This window comes from Dermacentor variabilis, chromosome 8 (assembly GCF_050947875.1).
Source record: "Dermacentor variabilis isolate Ectoservices chromosome 8, ASM5094787v1, whole genome shotgun sequence".
NCBI classification, from domain to species: Eukaryota; Metazoa; Arthropoda; class Arachnida; order Ixodida; family Ixodidae; genus Dermacentor; species Dermacentor variabilis.
Genome location: NC_134575.1, coordinates 26,258,350 through 26,277,503, shown reverse-complemented (window position 1 = coordinate 26,277,503; position 19,154 = coordinate 26,258,350). Strand labels below are relative to the sequence as shown.

The window sequence follows — 19,154 nt, the reverse complement described above, 5'->3', positions numbered from 1 at the left end:
GTACACCAATGCTTGATTCTCAAAGACGAGATGTATACAAGTGCCTCGCGAGGTTGTCACAGCCGTGGGACGCGTTACGAGCGAGAGGAACGGGATGTTCTCCCGCATAAGTGTTAGGAAATTGCTGTTTGTCTTTATGTCAAGCCGCCACCGATCTGGCTCTCTGATTGCCACCGCACAGGGCGAACGGCAGCGGCAATTTCGGCTCGGGCGGTGCACATATACAGATCCGCCGCCACCGATCTGGCTCTCTGATTGCCACCGCACAGGGGTTGCATTGGAGGAGGAGCGAAGAAAGGAACTAAGTTCGAGCCGGCGCTTTGACAACCGGAGACTCGCAGGAAGAGGGGGGAGGGGGGCGGCGTGTACACCCAGCGGCAAACGATGGGGGCAGAAGCGCGCGCAGCAAGCGGACAACACGATAAAGGGAGGAGGGAAGAGATAGCAGCGACTGACTGATGCCGCTGACGCCGATAGTGAGTCAACCCCAGCTGCGGAGTTGGTTTCAGGGACAACGAATAACCGGCGCGTCGGCAACTGAAGAGCACCCTATCCGCCACACAAGAACAGGGGGGGGGGGGACCCTTTCCTCCTCTTTCTGCATGGCGGCGACGGTGTTCTATGCAGTCACGTTATCTTGACTCTCTAGCGGCGTCAGCGGCATCCAGCGGTATCAGTCGATCGCTGCTAGCGCTGGGGGGATGAAAGGGGGGCGGAGCTGGTTACGAGGCCGACGACGACGCCGACGCGAAACCCAGGAACGGACGCCAAAGAGCTGCGCTCTAAAAAGCAATGAAAGCAATAAATAATACGCCTCTAGAATGCCTGAATGCAGTCTAGTAAACCAATCCGTCGGTTTGTGCATGCACTGCCATTTCTCTGGCAGCTGTGCATCCTTCTTCACCTGAGACCTCGGCCTACATATGGGAAACAAAGGTATACGAAGCGCGTGCCGCGCCTCAATAAAGCACGCCTTTCCTTCCGCGATTGGTCGCTAAGCGGCGCGAGTGCTGCCAGCGCTCTCTCTCGCTGCCAGCGGGCGCACGGCTCAGAGGGAAACGCGAGCACCGCGGCAAGATTTACGTTGTTGATTCGCGCGTCCGTCGGAAACGGCAAATGAATGTAGTGCCCCGACCCGCAGCTCGTGCGAGGCAGGCAGCCTTGAAGCGGCGAGTAGTCGATCATCAGCTCGCGCACGCGTCCACGATGCAGCGACGGGTCGCCGCGTCTAGGCAACCACAGCGATCATCGGCGACCAATATAGGCTGGCCGCCGCTCGATCAATGCCACTCACATTGGCCCCCAAGCCGGCCGGACGCAGGGCCAGTCGCCAGTCGCGCTTTAAACGCTCGCGGAGGGAGACAATGCCCGCACGGCGCGCTTTTGTCGCCGGATTGTTTCGTACCTCCCTGCCCGCACCATCCTCCCAGGAGTCGTTCGCCGAGAAACAGCTCGCGTCAGGTGCTCTTTCTCCCCTTTTGTTTCCCGCGAACGTCTGCGCGGACGCCGCCGTCGTCGTCTGCTAGCTCTCGCCGGGTGCGCGTCGTCTGCTTCAGGCGTGCTGCGCATAGTGATACGCCGTCTGTCTCTGAACTGGAGTTCGTCTGCTTCAAGCGCGCTGCGCACGGAGTGAAACGCCGTCTCCTCCAGACCGGAGTTCGTTCGCCACAAATGCACCATGGATTGAGTGAAACGTCGCCTGCCGTGGACCGGAGTCCGTGTGCTACGAATGCACAGTGCATTGAATGAGCTTGTGTACTTGGATGGAGGTACCGTGAAAAGAGCTCTTGTCGTCTAACCAGCGTGATATTTTCTGATTCAGCTGCTGCAAAGCGAGTGAAATTTGTGTGCTCACAAAAGGAAACGGATGCCACCCCCCTTCTCTCGCCGCGAACTCGGTGGGCCTTCTACGTCATTGACGAAAGTTCTGGAAAAGCTGGTGCGCGGAGAGCATCCGACGTCTGCAATATGCGGGAGTTTGTCTGCTTCACGTGCTGCGCAGTGAATTAATGACTTCTGCTATAAACGGGAGCTCCTCTGCGCCTACTGGCATGCACTGAGTGCATCAACCTCGTCGGCGCTCCACTGCAGTTCGTCTGCTTCAGGTCCCGTGCAATTAATGTCTGTGACACATAATGGCTCGTTTTTACCTGCTTCTGGCGAGGATGTAGTAATAACTATGCGCAGTTCGATGTTAGGTGTCAGCTGGTTGGTATCGCTTGTTGCGGCTCCGTTGACAACGGATACGTTGTTTCTTCGGGACGCCTTGTCTCAGCCCTCTTCGAGTCCGGAATGACAGTGCGTAGTACTGTCATTATGTCGTAGTACTGCACAGCATTTCCTTCTTTTTTTTCTCCACTCAGAAACTCATAATGACAGCGTATCACCTGTCTATCCCGCTGGTCTGTTTGTGATGAGACGTACCGGCTGACTGTACCTGTTTTATGATCTGTAGTTGCCGTATGGTCTATACCGCGATTCTATAAGACTTCACGCATGAAGTCATGAGCCACAGCATTTATTACTCTTCGCCTCCTGGCTCAGAAATATTAGAGTGAGTTTGTACGACTGTTCTTAAAGCACACTAATACAACTCGGGCTTAACGCCTTGTGTTACAAGGCGCAGTTCTTTTGTTTCAAAGCTCGGCACCCGCTAGTGAAGCAAATTCGTCTGCTTGTGGTGCTGCGCATCGGAGAACAGCGTGCTTTAGAACATTACTTCCTTATAATATTGCATTCTGCAGCAATGCAAAGCGTCCGATGTCAGCGTTAGTTAGCGCGCTTCGGGTGCAGCCTGTATAATCTGTTCACTGCACTGTTACCCTTTGTGCATCATCGCTCGTGAAACTGAATCCTAGCAGTCTGGCCTTCACTTTCATGCTACTGGCCGTTGAGCATTCGACATTTCTTTGGCATGCATTTGACATTTCGTTGACATTTCTCATCTTATGAATCAGAGCTTCTGTTTCTGACGCGAGTTAGTCTTCTCCGGTACGCGTAGTATCGCCTAATTCTTCTGCTTCCTTGCGTCGTCTGTTCTAGATCTGTTGTTGTCGTCTGCTAGGAGTATATCTGCACTGGGTACTTCAAGTCATGATCGTAGAGAAAGAGTCTCACTGCCTGGATAGCGTTGAACGTATCAACCACCACCTGCTTTTTTGAAGCCAACAACTGCCGCTTTTCTAAGCGCGTTCCGACAGGTGCGCTGACGCAGCGCGTAACTACGAGATTCAGTCGCCTTCAAGTGCACATACTGCGTTGTTTGCGTCACCTCGTCAGCCGCTGCAGTGTGCCGTGAGCTTCGCCCGTCTAGTGTTTTCTTATAACGGCACTAGGCTACCAGCCCTGCAGACTTCTGAGCTGAAACGTTCTCATGATGCCGACCATCCCATCTGGCGTGTGGTCTATGGCGATGGCGACGTGGCGATGTAGCCAGAAACGGGCTGCTATCACATTTGGTTGAATGGGCGATCCTGAACAGTTGGACATACCTATCAATCTTTAGGTACGTTTTGACAGAAGCTGTCACCATCTTCGCTTTCTCGCGCACCTCTCCGGACGTTTATGTAAGAGACGGCAGCCTGACTCGATCACGGCGCTTTCTGGAAGTCACGTCGAAGAGCTGCTATCTCTGATCCTCTGATCCTACGTCGTGGAACCTCGCCGTTGCCCCGCACTGTGAGTACAACGAACTATACAAGACTACATAAAAAAAAACACCACGCAAGAGTGCTTGTAGCTGCTCCGTGACCGCAATTACGTTCCCCGTCTTTTTTGCGGACCACTGCACCCTGTATGGCATACGGTCAGCTTGGATGAATCCGTTTCCCAATTCTGCTCATACTTTCCATGCGTCGTGTCGACTCGGGAGTCGGGGGGCCAAACGGCCAGCAGCCGCCGAAGACGTCGCGTCGAATCAGGAGATGTGGGAAGCGAAAAAGTGGGGACTACGCATCGTGCACCCAATGAGCGACCGGTCAAACAAATCTGCGCGCGCTGGTTCTTAATCAGCCGGTGATCGCTGGGTTTCAGCGTGACAGACTGCCCGAGAGAGCCGAAGTATTCAGCGAGCAGACCATTAAGAAGCACAAGTGCGGAAGACAAGGACGTAACAAGCAGGTATGACCTAAATTATGGGGTTTTACGTGCCAAAACCACTTTCTCATTATGAGGCACGCCGTAGTGGAGAACTCTGGAAATTTCGACCACCTGGGGTTCTTTAACGTGCACCTAAATCTAAGTTCACGGGTGTTTTCGCATTTCGCCCCATCGAAATGCGGCCGCCGTGGCCGGGATTCGATCCCGCGACCTCGTGCTCAGCAGCCCAACACCATAGCCACTGAGCAACCACGGCGGGTAAGCAGGTATGACTTGTGATCTCAAAAGAAAAAGTTCTCGTGAGCGTGGCTTGAGTATTTGTTTTACTTGAAACAGGGAGGTTTGGTCGTCTACGTATGGTCAGCTCTTAGAAAAGCGATGCCGCAAGTATATAATGAGATTACAAGTATATGCGCATACTTTCAAGCTCCCTAAGGTATGTAACGAAAACACACGACTAGCTCGATGCCTGTTGAATCGCAACTGCAATGTTTTATTTAATCGCAATGCGAACGCAAGGATCTTTTTCTACTTGTTCAGGCGAATTCGCCGACGCCGGTATCTGCGTGGGTATTTAGGGCACGCGAATTTCGGCGATATTTGGCACTTTGTATTTTATTTTACACAGAAGCTCTTTCTGTCCGGATGCTCACTTTTTTCGCCTACGAACGTCGGACTTGAATAATACTGAATAGAGGAACGTGAGTGGGCTTGGACGAATTCGCGTTTGCCCGTTTCTTTTTTCTGTCCTCCTTCCGCCGTTGTTTCGTCCTTTTGCAATTGAATATTGCGCCGAAAACCAAAGATGTATTTCAGTTTTTGGTTACCTACTTCGAAGCAAGCTGGCGACCATAACACAACATCACGGCTCTGAAGAAATCGTACCTACCAAAAAGTTTTTCACGATTAGTGTGGTTCAAAACGAAATTTGTTTGCGAGAAAAGCCAGAACCACGCCTGTCTTGGTGGTGTTGACCTGTGTTGCTAATGAGAACAAAAAAAAAAAAACCTTCACCGTAAAAGCAATGCCTCGAGCATCCAGCAGAGAGAGTCTACAAGTGCTCCACCCCCCTCCCTCTCTCCATCTCATCTTTATATTCCATTTTCCCCGTGCCCCACAGTAGGGTGGCCAACCAGACGCATTTCTGGTTAACATCCCTGCCTTCTCTCTTTCTTTCCTCCTCCTCCCCTACAAGTACTGCAATTCTTCAACATGTAGTTCATTGACTTCAATCTAAACGTCACATGCTTTATTAGGAAACCCGTAATGGTACCTGTATAACTTATGAGAACACGCAACTTTAACTGTAGGCGTAGCCTCGAATTGCTTGCAACGAGTTTCAGCAACTATCTCCAGTGTACATTCCTCGTCGCAAAGGAAAGTGTAACATAGGCCTCGAAAGCATACGCACGGCTTGCTGACACATATGAGCATTCACACTTTATCATACTGTGCATATACGTACTCTATTTATCAGGCACGCTCTTTAGATATCACCTTGATTCAAAATTTAGTTCCATCCTGCGTAACTGAGAGAGTCCTTACTTTAATACCTAGAATAATGCAATGCCACATCTCTAGGGAAAGTCAGCAGCGATGCGCCAACATCACGTCCAACAAAGCCTGTACAGCATCAGCTCCATGTACTTAACGCCTATAACGTGATGAGATGTGCATAGCCGGAACACTTGAGGAGGCGAACGAAGCAAGCCTCAACCCGAACGAGCCAACATCCTTCGCCCCTTGGTTCGATAAATAAACATCTGCGCCCGAAATATGCCGGTTCCGTTCGCTCGCCTGTGTCAATAAAACGTGCAAGACCGGCCGAGAACGATCCGTGCTCTTCTGTTTTCTTTGAGGAGCGGGAAGCCACCGCTTCGCTTTCGAGTTGCGCCGATCGGTAGCTTACTTTTCAAGCGGTCCCGAGCTCGGTTAAGCTGACTCGACAGATATAAGCAGTGTATAGTGGTTTAAGGTTCCACATATCTCTTCGCCCTGTCGCATGAGACCGCCGGACATATGTCTACGAGTTTCAAAGGTACATACATAAGGTGTACATATATAAGGCCTTGTATAAAGTGAATCTGCAGGTGCTAACCGGGCTGATGGCTTGGCGTGCTATTCCATGGTGTTGGGTGAGAAATAAGGTATACGCAAGGATAACAGAGACACGCTTTTTGAGATATGCGAGTTTTAAAGGAGCTTTGTGAGTATAGTTAGTGCCTATCCGCGTGTCAGTGTGTTTATGTGTATACGTACAAGTCAGGCAATGAGGTTTGCCATGCACGGTTTTGTTGACATCGTCACTAAAGCAAATGCTACGATAACGACTGGCCGTAGAGGCGCTGTGACGTTGGACAATAAATTGACCAGCACAGTACTCCAAATAGCGCGTTCGCCGGTGAACTCTGTCACACCCAGGCAACAATGCTGGTCAGGCTACACGTTAACTTGACTCGTCACACCCGTGTAACAGTTGACGGGTACGTTATTGCTCCGGAAAAAGTTCTTATGTTTAGCTTTGCGCACACGTTAAATAATGCCGGCTAGCCAAATTAATGTGGAGCCCCTCGCTACGACGTCTGTGTCACTTGTGTGTGGCTTTGGTAAGTTAAACAATCATTAATTCGGTCAATTCGTCAGTCAGTCAGTCAGCCGGTCAGCCGGTCGGTCAGTCAGTCAGTCAGTCAGTCAGTCAGTCAGTCAGTCAGTCAGTCAGTCAGTCAGTCAGTCAGTCAGTCAGTCGGTCGGTCAGGCGGTCAGTCGGTCAGGCGGTCAGTCGGTCAGTCAGGCAGTCAGTCGGTCAGGTGGTCAGGCGGTCGGTCAGTCAGTCAGTCAGTCAGTCAGTCAGTCAGTCAGTCAGTCAGTCAGTCAGTCAGTCAGTCAGTCAATTAGTCAACCATTTAAGAAGTTAGTCATTAAATAGATCACTCAGCCGCACTGTCAGTCAATCACTCGTTCAACAAACCAGTTAACTGGTGGGACCTCTTCCTTCGGCCGCAGGCAACATGCTGTCATGGATGATAAGCCGCAAGCGGGAGCTCGACCTGCAGGAGCAGGCCATGCGCCGCGAGCAGGAGGCCAACGCTCTCGAGTACGAGATGAAGAGGCGGGCACTGCAGCGAGACCTGCAGGACCGGAGGAGGTTGGCCGCTACTCGAGGCACTGTGCTCTGCATCGTGGGCTGCGGACTGGCGCTGGGCGCTCTGGGCGTGGCGCTCACCACCGTGGGCGTGTTGCTCCGCGGAGGACCCTGGAAGGCGCCCTGCATCGTGGCTGGACCGACGTGCATCGTCATGGGCTTCCTCGTGCTACTGCTCTCGGTGGAAACCATCATCAAGTGCCGGCGAGCGCAACGCTTCCAGCAGTCAGACTCCAAAGAGACGCTCCTGGAACGCGCCCTTCACAAGGCGACCGGAAAGACCACCAAGGACACGAACGTGGACGACGCCACGACGCCCAGCAAGTCCAGGAGGGTCGCGCCCGGTGCCAGCGGTAGCGGTGTTGCCACGGGTGATGCCCCTGGTGCTGCGGGCACGGGCGCGAACTCGCTGCTCCTGGACCCCCAGAGACTCGTCGAACCCTTGCAGGTTGAAGAAAGTGCCGCGGACACCTAGCCCAGGGCACCGTCCGGCTGGTGACGGTTGATTGTGCTTCGTGGCATGCCCACTGGAGCGCCTGTCTGAGGTCCTTTCGACGCGCATGGCAAGGAGCTGTGGACAGTGGTCGTCATGCATAGCTGAGACGCCCTCGTGGTCCTCGAGTGCCCTCAGGACATGTCGAAGACTATTATGGATCACAGGTCTACGAGAAATTGTGGTGGTGATTCGTTTGTCGTGACTTCTTGAACGGCGGGACTTAGCGAAACCATTTCGAACAGAACCCAGCAATGCGGGTGCTAGTCCCACTACCCACTGAAGACGTCCATAGACATGTGGTGATTTTTGAAAGTCGTAACGAGCGCTCTGTGTACGTCACCACAGAGCAACGTTGACGGTGGTCATTGTCAGTGTCTCATGACTTCTTCACTCAGGAATACCGGATACGCCTGTGGAAGCCACAAGTGTGCAGTGACGCCGGCTTCAAATGTGGTCCACAAGTGTGCAGTGACGCCGACTTCAAATTGTGGTGGCACGTATCTCTGGCAAATATTATACTGCTAGTGGCCCTGTGCCTTGTTCATCGGCGTAAGCTTCAACAAGTTTTCTTAAGATGCCTGCCGTTTGGATACTTGGGCAACGGTCCCTCTCTGTGAGTGGTAAGCATTGAGAAGTGCGACGAGCGTCCATAGAGTGTAGTGTTGCGGCGAGCGTTATGGTGCCTCCACAAGCGATACTCGTCATGATACTTCATGATAACTCTGACGTCCTCCTTCACAGCGTACGTTGATATAGACGTGACGACATCGTACGGACGAACACCGACGCTGTGGATATAGAAATAAGGAGCATCCTACCGCTTTAATGCCATGTGGTCACCAGAAGATGCGAATTAACCATATTCGCCGCAGTTGCATGCATGCCCACAGTACCAACGTGCGTGGAGTAATAGTTAATACGTCAAGAGAAAAAAGATATTTCTACTTTTTGGATGCATGACCAGTAGCCGGCTTCGTAATACCTGCCGAGTTTTTTAGCGAATTCTTGACGACCCTTCATGAACACGACGCTAAAATCACATTGTGTGGAGTAGTTATCCCTCGTCGAGATACTTCGTCAAAAGAAAGTCTCGTGGGACTTCTCGAGACAGTCGAATCAAAAACTAGGTGTGGCTATAGGAGATGCTTGTAACGGCCGCAGACTAGTTGGTAATCAGAAAATACGATAAAGTTTAGTGTGGAAGAAGAATCAGTATAGATCATCATCTAACTGCCGGGAAGCTTTGCGTGGAGTGTTTGTCGAAGACTACATACTGACATTTTCGCATGGCCGATGTGCGTACCTGGGAATCTCGAAGCACACAGAAACGCGGCATGCTAGTTCTAAGACGCGAAGTCCCGCGTCCAGCGAGTTATCGCATGGTACGAACTGCAGCGCTCCTAGTAAGGATAACGGTGCATTCCACGGGGCCGGTAAGTCGCGGTTCTTCACAAAGTCTGGTTCACGGCGAAAACAGTCGAGCGAGTTGAGCCTCACTGAAACTTTCGTCAGCGTGCGCATACTGATGCCGACACAGATCCGCCACAGTGCCGAATCATGCATCACATGCGCAAAGGTACGGTTTCTATAATGCCAGCTTTATTTCTCGCCTGATGACTGCAGGGGAGCTGACTGTAGGGGAGCCCTCCGCAGCGTCACTAACGTTCGGAAAGCCCACTAAAGAACACCAAAGTGTGGAGTGCACATCTTTGTTCACCTATGCGTTCGCCACAATTGCGTCACGCGTCTAAGCCAAACCTCACCCGTTTTTAAGGCGCTGAAAGTAAACGAGAGTAGGTGCCTAGGGTTCCTAGCAACAACGTCTCTGTGCTGGTTGGAGACGCCCGTTGTGAACCAATATGGCGGTGAATGGGGAAAAAAATGAGAGCGTGTAAAAAGGACGGAGTACCTAGACCTCGTATTTAAGGTAGTGCCTCATCTGCGCCCGCGATTGGAGAAAGTCTCTCGCAGTGACAGCAGGGCTACGACCAAGTTTTCACTTCTTGCGAATCGCGTCACTTACACCATGGGATCAAAACTCTAACCGCGCTGCTGGCGATCCGTACGAATGTACTGTATATATCAGCGTTGAAGGCTTAACTGTCCGCTCTTTCGTCATGTCTTTCTCGTCTCTGTTACCATGCTTCCGCTAATCAGTCATTATCTACGAAGTGTACACCACGCAGCTTGTGCTTTTTCGAACACGTGTCACTGTTGTATGTACCTGTTCCGAAGGAAAATAAGTGTGCAGACGTTTTTTGTGTCCATCACGAGCTTAAAACTGAGCGAAAAACAAGATGCCGTATCGACCAACGCAATGGCCTTATACCTGCGTAGTGGCCTTGATTGGAAGGAAAGCTTAAATCAAGGATAGCGTGACCTAACCACGAGAGGTTTCGTGCACCGTCATCAAGGTCCAGCCGGGAACCGGTTGCTAGATCCTTAACAAATAATACGTTACGTTTCATATACGGAAATATTATGTTCTCTTGAAATGATGACTTAACCCATGGTTATCACGCAAAGATATTAAGGGTAAAGGTGTGTGGTCATTGCCTACGTCCATACGGCATTTGAAGGCCCAGCCCAGGCGTGGCTAGCCGCGGCAAACAGCAATCAAGGCCAACAAAATTTAAGTCTCACCAAGTAGACAGCGCTTTCTGCGCATTTAATACCGCGATCACGATAGACAAGAGCAAATGCCTTAAAAGCTGCGTCTGCGAAGCTTATGACTCTAAAGGCACCTCCGCTTCCATGTTTGGTGTGTCTCTAAACAAATGAACCAGTGACGTCGATGACGATTGTGGACCTTACGGGGTTAACTTTCATTGACCGATTGGGTGGCTTCTGACGCCACAGCCAAGTCCTGGTGATTAAGTGTGTTGGGAATTAGGGGTCACTCGCCCCTTACTTAATTTTTTTTTCAGAACGCGGTGACTGGAAATTAAAAGTTGTGCGATTTACTACTTGATGGCGCCGGCGTCACCGTACGAGCGTGGGCCGACCAGTGGAGGATATCAAGAAGACTTCAAACGGGCAGCAAGAATGTTTATCCATCTGTAGCGGCGAAAAATAAGGAGAGAAATGCCCAGTAAGTCTATATAGGCCATAGAACATGCAGTGTGACAATAGAGAGCGCAAAGGTTTCAGCGAGACAGGCGAGGCGCTAGCACTAGCTAGAGAAGATAACGAAACGCACAACAGTGTAAAACTATAACGTACATATGAAAAAATATAAAGAAAGAGACGTGCTATGATAACTAGACGGGCAGCGCGCTTCTTTATCAGGCCAGAAAAGGCTGTTTACGAACGCGAAGTTATAGAATAGGAGGTTTATTCCTAGAAAATGGTCTGTGCATAGTACGCAGAAATAGTGCGGGAATAAATACAGCTACCTTGTTGTTATAATGCCAGAGTCTGCATCCACGAAGCTCCATGGTTTAAAGAACAGTAATGGAAAGAGACTTCTGGAGCATGAGAAAGAGGAACCAGAGCGTAGACGAATAAAAATTGGCACATAGTTGCAGCGTAACGTGATAATTGTAGACAACAGGGGATGCAAATTGCATCACGCAGTACCTTGACAAGTGCAGTGCGTAGCAACTTGAATAGCATACTGGAGTGCTGTGTCACATGACACCGCCCCATTTCAAAACACAAGTTCACTCATGATCATCATCATTATCAACGTAGCTTGCAGTGAACTTAGAACTCTACGCATTGTCTATACAATATCCATTCTACGGACAATCAAGCCCGTGTTATGCCCACATACGTTCAACGAGCTTGACTTCTGTACACTGAAGAAGTGAAGGAACTGGCCGAATGAACTCCATTTTGGCGTCACTCGCCTCAACGGAAGTTACCCTATGAATCAGCGTGCAGGACGGATCGAGCATGGCGTGGCAATCAGTGCTAGACAGTTCGCGACCTTCAAGTACCGCTTATTATTCTAGAAGAAGAAAAAAGAAGAAGAGAAGCAGCTGTTTGCTAGCTTTCACGGGTGACCTTGATTAGTTGTGTTGTTGCTGCTACATCGTGCCTGGGCTTCCGTGACGAGCTTTAAGTTGCGTGCGCGGACGCAGTGTTTTCCTTGCGGGGGGGGGGGGGGGGGAGGGGGTGCGCGCGGACGCATTCGTGATATATGCATCGTACGCGGGTGTGTGTTCCGTCCTGTGTATCGATCTCTCGTGCTTTCGCATTTCCGTCCTCCTCCTTTCTTTTCTTTTTTTCTCCTGCTGGTCCCTTGCTTGCTCTTTCTTTGTCTCTAAAAGCACTAAACACATCGTCCAGTATTCTGCACATTCTGACTAAAGGAACAGAGATAAAAAGAAACTGAAGTCCTGTCAGATACAAAACGTTGTTTTTATAATCGAACCTCTCTGTGTCGCAGAAGAGCACCAAAAGTTCCATTCATTAAGCAGAACGCACTGACAATGAGCGCAGACAGACAGAAAGCCTGCCTTGCCTCCCCTTTGTACGTTTGAAGCTAACGCTGTGCAGTCTTGAGCAAAAGTTCCAGAGCCACTTAACGACCGAAGCAATCGGCCGTCATGACCGTGTTGCAGTGGACGTCCGTAGCTCCGGGAGAGTCGGGAGCACCTTCTCTCTGATGCTCGGTGCCTTTATACCGCCGGGAAAATATACGAGGCCCACGGATATGTTTCACTACGAAGTATGCGTGATGTCCACAGACGTCTGGTGCACATAGACAGCCAATGCATATTTACTTAAACAACCGTAATCGTGATTAGCCATCTTTGTAGACCGAATTAAATATATTTGCTGAATGTTTTCGCTACAGACAGTCCATATTCTTAAAAGTAAGTATACTGGAAGGCCGTCCAACGCTGGCGTACTCCAAAAACTGCTTACATACGATATAAGGCATGGTGCTGTTTTTGTGAAAATTTAGTGGCCACTGAGTACTGGAATATACATGTCATCAGCCTGCCTACTAGTGTGCCTGTTAGCCGTTACCTTGACTGACCACCTTATAAATATTTAAACAGCGCACAAATTGTCTGTAGACTTCTAGTGAGATGTCTTGCCTCTTTTCGACGAAAGAAGGTCTTGAGAACGCACACATACAATACCAGTTGAAAAGCCTATTTGCTCTATTGCGACCTTGTAAAATGTTAACAATGCATAGCCTGCCAAGAGACTTATTGTTGGCTACTTTTCTCTGTTAAGCTCCTCTTTCGTCTATATAAATTCTACGGAGTGCATATACTCGTAAATTAACGTTATCAACAAGTCAATCCCTTTTAGTATAATAGTAGCTCATGAACTTTTACGTAGGTTGGTTGAAGGAACGATATGGACATAGCCGAGTGCAGCGTGAAGCTATAAGTTAACAAGTTGTGTGAGGACATTCTACAAACTTTGTAGTAAAACACACTTTCTAAGACTGTCCAGATATATCTTTCAAGGTGGCCCACAGATCTCCAAACACGTGTTTCCACCATAAATTCTATATACTTATTAGTCGAAAAAATGCTTGAGATGATAAGTTTGCAAGTTCCCTCTCTGTACAGGCTTCATAGTTAAGCATCTGCAGAGTTTCTAAAGACTGACAAAATATCATTCGTTTCACTCAAACTGAGCCGCTCTATGGAACAGCAATAAACAATATACTATATTAATACAAGATACCATATATTGATGGAAGCCTGTCGTGTAGGAAATCAAGTAATGAGCGCCACCTTCAGTTCACGTGCTGAAGTCAGCATGCCCTGATGAGGGCAAGTCATCTGAGCAAGGGCTACCAGACATGTCGTGTGCCTGGGCAAGTCCACAGAACGTTGTGACCGTCGGTGTCTTGTGCCAGGGCCCATAGTCACATATTACTCTTTTATGTTTTGGTGTCTCTAAGCTATCCTAAACCAGCTGTGCGACATTACCTGGTGGCAGATCTCATCGATAGTGAAGTGGCTTCAGAAGTTTCGACCAAGACTGCACAAATGAGAGTGCGATCATGTTAGCGAACCTCACCAGTGTACCTACTGCAAGTGCACTCATCGCACTCATCGTACTGACACACTGGCGGCTTAGCGCATTTGTGTATTTTATAAACAAGAACAAAATATCCTCGACGCTGCTTTTCTATCACAAGTACTTTGTCAAAAGCCAAATAAACGTATTTCTCGTTCGGAACGTTGCCTCTGTCTTTTTTTTTTGTATTTCAGTGACACGACACCAGGGAGCGCGTTTGTCACAATGATGACAACAATCACACGTTTATAAAAGTTACAAAAGACACCGGAACTGGCTGTAGATGCTGGACGAGAAAGCACGCCAGCATCCATCGGCACTTTTTATTGACGGCGAAAATACTGAAATAGTGGTTATTGAATATTGCATTTATTTACTTATACCGAATTTTATTAATTTTGTTTCCTGGATTCACTTGCGGCATCACACAACTTGTTGGTCTTACTAAGACACAGTGTTTCCGAGCTTTGAGTGTTATATTTAGCGAATACGATTTTGTTGGGGAAAGATAGCTAGAAATAGTTTCTTTAACAGGAAGAGCTTTGAACTGCCGTGCTGGCAATATAAACAAAACACGTTTTCTGATGCCGTGAGTGAATTCAAGGAGCAGACACACACACACACGCGCGCACGCACACACACACACACACACACACACACACACACGCACACACAGACTCACGTGTAGTTCAAAAATGTCAGGAAGCAACTGATCGGGTCTCGAGTAACGACTACTACTTAAAATGTCTTTTAAGAATATGAGGATAATGGGCTACCATGTGCAGCAACAACTACTACAAATAATTATACTAGTGATTTAACTGGTAGTCTTAAAGTAATGTTCTTTTTTCAAGCTTGAAGTAAATGATAAAAGGCTTCTTTTGAATAATGAGCGTTGCCTGTGATGTCCCACCACACCTATTATTCACGTTCCTGCAACTATAGATGCAGCGCCCTGATAAAAAAAGAAAAAGAAGACATGCGACAGAAACGGAAATCTATTCCGATCCCTAACACTGACATATAGAACATGTAGGAGTGTGATACCCGCGGTCACGTTGACCACCTCGCGTTTTCGATTCCCAGGAAACCGCGTGTCTCGCCCGACACCACCTCCGCAACACACCCGCCTATAAATATAACCCTAATAAATGTCCACGAAAAACAGACACGTCAGGCAACGGACGCTTTTTTATTTCAGATGCGTTTTCCTCTCTTTTTTCTTTATTGGCGGCTCATTGTATAACGTGCGGTGAGCCCGCAACGAGACAACACGTGACGCCTTTCTCGCCGATCCTGCAGCAACGGCGACAATCGAAAGGTTGCCACAAAACAGCCCCGTCACGTGTCACTGCACAAAAAAAGATCAGAAACGTACCCAACACGCAGAAGACCTGTTTCAGGGTCTTCGGGGTAGCTGAGGGGGGGACGAAAAAAGGTCCAATATATCGACTTCACCCTCTAGACGCGTTGGGCGGGGGTTTTTTTCGCGCATATCAGCCTGCGTCGAGTGCGCTGACTGGGGCGCCTTCTAGCGGCCTCAATGACAGTTCTTTGCTTCGTTATGGTCTCCTCCTACTTGGCCTGCTCCGCCTGCTCCACTGTTTGTTTTTCTTTCCGTCTGCTTTACAATATTTTTTTTTCGTCTGTTCACCGTTGGCAATAAGCAGAAGGCTGATGCCACTCGGCACCTCGCGGGGCCTGCTCGTGACAGTCTTGTTTTTACCGCTATCATAGTTCTTCGTTTCGTCTGTTCCTGTTGCTTCTGCCCCGACGCATTTATTTTTTTTTCTATTCGTCTGCAGACGTGTTATTTTAGCCTCCTTCGGAGTTGTTTTTTTCTTACGTTTGGCCACCGCTAGGAGTAAGCATAAGACGAACAAGGAGCAGAAGACAGAGCAGACGACAATAAGCAGAAGACTAGGCACCTTCTGAGACGATGCTTGTGGCTGTATATATTTACCCGCGCGTGTACCTGTAATCTTTATCGAGAGCAGCGCAGACTTGGAAGTAATTATCTGGACGCGCTCAAACGAGCAGCGAGCTTCGGCCTTCCCATCATCGACCGCTAGCGCATAGGTCTCGGAAAACGACTTTTTAGAAGCGACCCTCCCAAACGTTTGTTTACTTGGCAACAAACGGGGCGGCTTTTTATAATGCCCGGTAGCCAAGTAGCGGTGTCTGCGTTTCGAAGAAGAAAAAAAAAATGATCGAGATAAACATAAAGCGGCATGCGCGGGATAAGCACGAGACGGAACATATTTGCGCTGTCGCTAACGGCATCGTTTTATAGCGGTCACCGCTGTTCAGTCGAGATAAGAGCACGTCTCTCCGTAGCAGAGATTAGAAGCGAGGTCGAACACAAGCGTATTGAGAAATTAAACGCCGCTTAAACAGCGAGCGCTGTACACGCCAGCATGTACACTGACACCGCGATCGATAGAACGACTGTGCAATAGTGTCGTCGTCAGAAAAAAGGAGAGGACGCCTATGTGTGTTCATGGCGTTTCGATTTTTCGAACCGCGCGCTGTGTCAGTGTGCAGTACGCGGCAGAGCTTGGTTACGTTTGGTTGTAAAACTCGATCAGATCTGTAAGCTCGCCCTGCATGCAGCGCAATTGTGACCGCAAGTGCCCTTGATTACACTAATCTCGCTATCTATAATCTTACGTGTCCCGAATACCTGCGGGTCATAAATAAAACGGTAAAGATGCCAAAGCAAGCGGCGTGGTTTCTTGCTCTTGAGGTTACTGAACCACAGTTGACGCGGTAGGCTGTTTTTATCGCCTGCAAAGGTACACTGTGGCCATTTTCGAGCTATACTCTATACTGTAAGCTAACATACACCCTTAAGGGTGTACAAGGGTGTGAGCTGGTCTATAACTCACGCCCTCGCACGCGTAATGGTGTAAGGGCCTTAGTTATACACTCTTAAACAAAATTACACCCCTTGGGTCGTATCTTGCCACACAACGATAGTCATCATCTGTCTTGCCCGCACTTCCTTTCTTTAACGCTGCGAGCCCGATGCTACCAAGTCGCGAACGACACGCGTGTTATCAGCATGACAGAACATTATCGACAGGAAAGTAGCGAGCGCAGCGTTTTCAAGAAAGGAAACGCAAGCAAGACAGGTGGCGATTATCGTTGTGTGGAAAGATACTACCCAAAGGGTGTACATTTGTTTTTAGAGTGCAGACCGATTTACACCCTTATGCACCGTTATGCATCATTAAGGGCGTAAATTACCTTACAGTGTACGCTTTCGGTTAGCCATCGATTTCATTAGATATCGACTATAGAAGCCGGTATGCTGGGAGGCAAACGTCTGACTGTTCAGTCGGCAAGAATGTTCCGCGTCTCAGAGCCATCGATGGTGTGCGCATGCTCACACGCAGAGAACACTAAAGAAGATGTGTTTTAGCACAGTTTTACTACAACATTATCGCCCGGACCATATTTCAAAGCACACAGCTAATCAGCTAAATCCTATCAAATACGTGCGCAGCGCGGGCTAGCTACCACGCTCAAAGCTCACAATCTGACGGTACGGTAAAGGTGCCGCTGCATGCAGTTTCGCTATGCGAAAACAAAATGTGTTTTAGTGCAGCGGGACTGTATACCATCGAGACCGTCAATGGGCCACACATTGTTTATTCTGCACGCGACTTGTCATTCATTCATTCATTCATTCATTCATTCATTCATTCATTCATTCATTCATTCATTCATTCATTCACTCATTCACTGATTACGCGAATAATTACGCGAAATAATAAGTGCGTGTAGTTCGGAGTCCTGTTAAGAAATCGCTAGTAATCTTTAAGTCTCTGACATCAATTATGTAATTAAAAATTATTATCTTCATTTTTATTGTTATAATTGCCAAGATGTCAATTAGGCGGTCGTAGAGAAGGATGTACGCGTATGCAAGCCAGCTGTCCTTATGAAAGGCTCTTCTGGGTTGCATAAGACCGGAACGATTGCATCAAAAGCAACAGCTGAATGGCGAAGTCGTTACGATTTTCTTTAAAAGAGCGTCGAGCGGGAATGTGCGATTCAGGGAAGGTACAAATCTCCCATAACATTTCGGCAAGCTGAAGTAGGGTTCATGAAATGAAAACAGCCGAGTTACTATTCGCCAAAATGACGAATGAGCGGAAACGAAGACGTTGTTTTTCGTCGCTCCTACAAATGGCGTATCAACGGAAGTGACGAAATGAGGGACATGAGCGGCTTTGAAGAGATTCTGGTGCCCTATCTTACGCAGTATTGGTGAGGGCTCCTGGTTGCTGATTCACATTCCATCTTAGTACGTACGAAAATTGCGTTGGCTATAGTTTCCAAATCGGAGCGAGGGCTCGAGTAAAAGATCTTCTTAAGAACCCAGGTGGACTTGGACCGTATCCACGAGCAAGTATAGGGCTGGCAATATCGATGAACGATTCATCAATTGATCGATTAACTGTATCCCGCAATACGACTAATTTTTCATCGACGTCCACCTTTCGTTTAATCGACTGAATCGATTAGACCTGTTCGATAAGTCGTTTTCGAGAGTTTCACAGGAGTGGCGCGAAAAAAAATTTTCAAATCGTATACTGGAATGGCTGCATGTGAGCAGTGACTCTGCGGCTGTGGTAGAGCGATTGTTGTCGACTGTTTCTCACGAGTGATGCGTAGCCGAGCGCCTTCTCCCACACCGCACACGCCACCACGCCGCCCAAAGCGAGAGGCTTGAGATGCGCTCGCAATTCAAGGCGTGCCACAGCAAACCCAGTCGTTGATCGTCGTGCCACCCCCAGTCCACCGAAGACGTGGCACGGCATGGTTTGGAGCACGTAATTTGACGTGGCGATGCAGTTCGTGTCGATTCCAGCAAATCTATAGCGTCCGAGCAGCTATTCTCGCATGCTGGTTGTGTGGCCATTCAAAGATGGCGTCGGTTTCGCCCCAAGCATCCCAGCCAATTGACTTTCCGTCGCTGTGCAGAAAAAGAACACGTCGTTTAAAATCCTAAACCAGTAATTTTCGTTTCCCCTGTGCATATTGCATTTTCTTGCCTATATCAGTTGGACTTCACCTTTCACTTTTGAAGTTTTTTCTTATTTCTTGTTTAACTTTACTGGTGCAGGGATTCGCTGGTGCCATGTATTTTCATTCAGCACAAGTGCCGTTTCATAAGATATATTGTTTCTTTCAAAACGCCACTAATGCCAACTATGTGTAGTATTTAACAAGCTAAAGATTATCCTTTATCAAGAGTTTAAACACTTCTATTTCAAACAAAGTTAAAACAAACGTTAAAATAAGGTCCTACAAAAGTAGATAATTGTGTTTCAACCTTTTTAAAACTACCCGGCAAGAATTTCGCTTCATCAATTAATCGATGAAAAACCCTGCATCTAAAGCGATTAATCGATT

General features: G+C 48.6%; 1 protein-coding gene across 2 annotated transcripts; it reads left to right on the top strand.

Moving 5' to 3' along the window:
• The first annotated feature begins 1,123 nt into the window (after positions 1 to 1,123).
• On the top strand, positions 1,124 to 11,843 carry LOC142589876 (uncharacterized). 2 transcript variants are annotated; one of them, XM_075701525.1, is made up of 2 exons: positions 1,124 to 3,678; positions 7,102 to 11,843. In XM_075701525.1, exon 2 carries the CDS (start codon positions 7,107 to 7,109, stop codon positions 7,713 to 7,715), a length of 609 nt encoding a protein of 202 aa, XP_075557640.1. In that variant the 5' UTR covers positions 1,124 to 3,678; positions 7,102 to 7,106; the 3' UTR covers positions 7,716 to 11,843. The 2 variants fall into 2 exon arrangements, with proteins under 2 accessions (XP_075557640.1, XP_075557639.1); XM_075701524.1 differs by having other exon boundaries at positions 1,127 to 4,119.
• Positions 11,844 to 19,154: the final 7,311 nt, after the last annotated feature.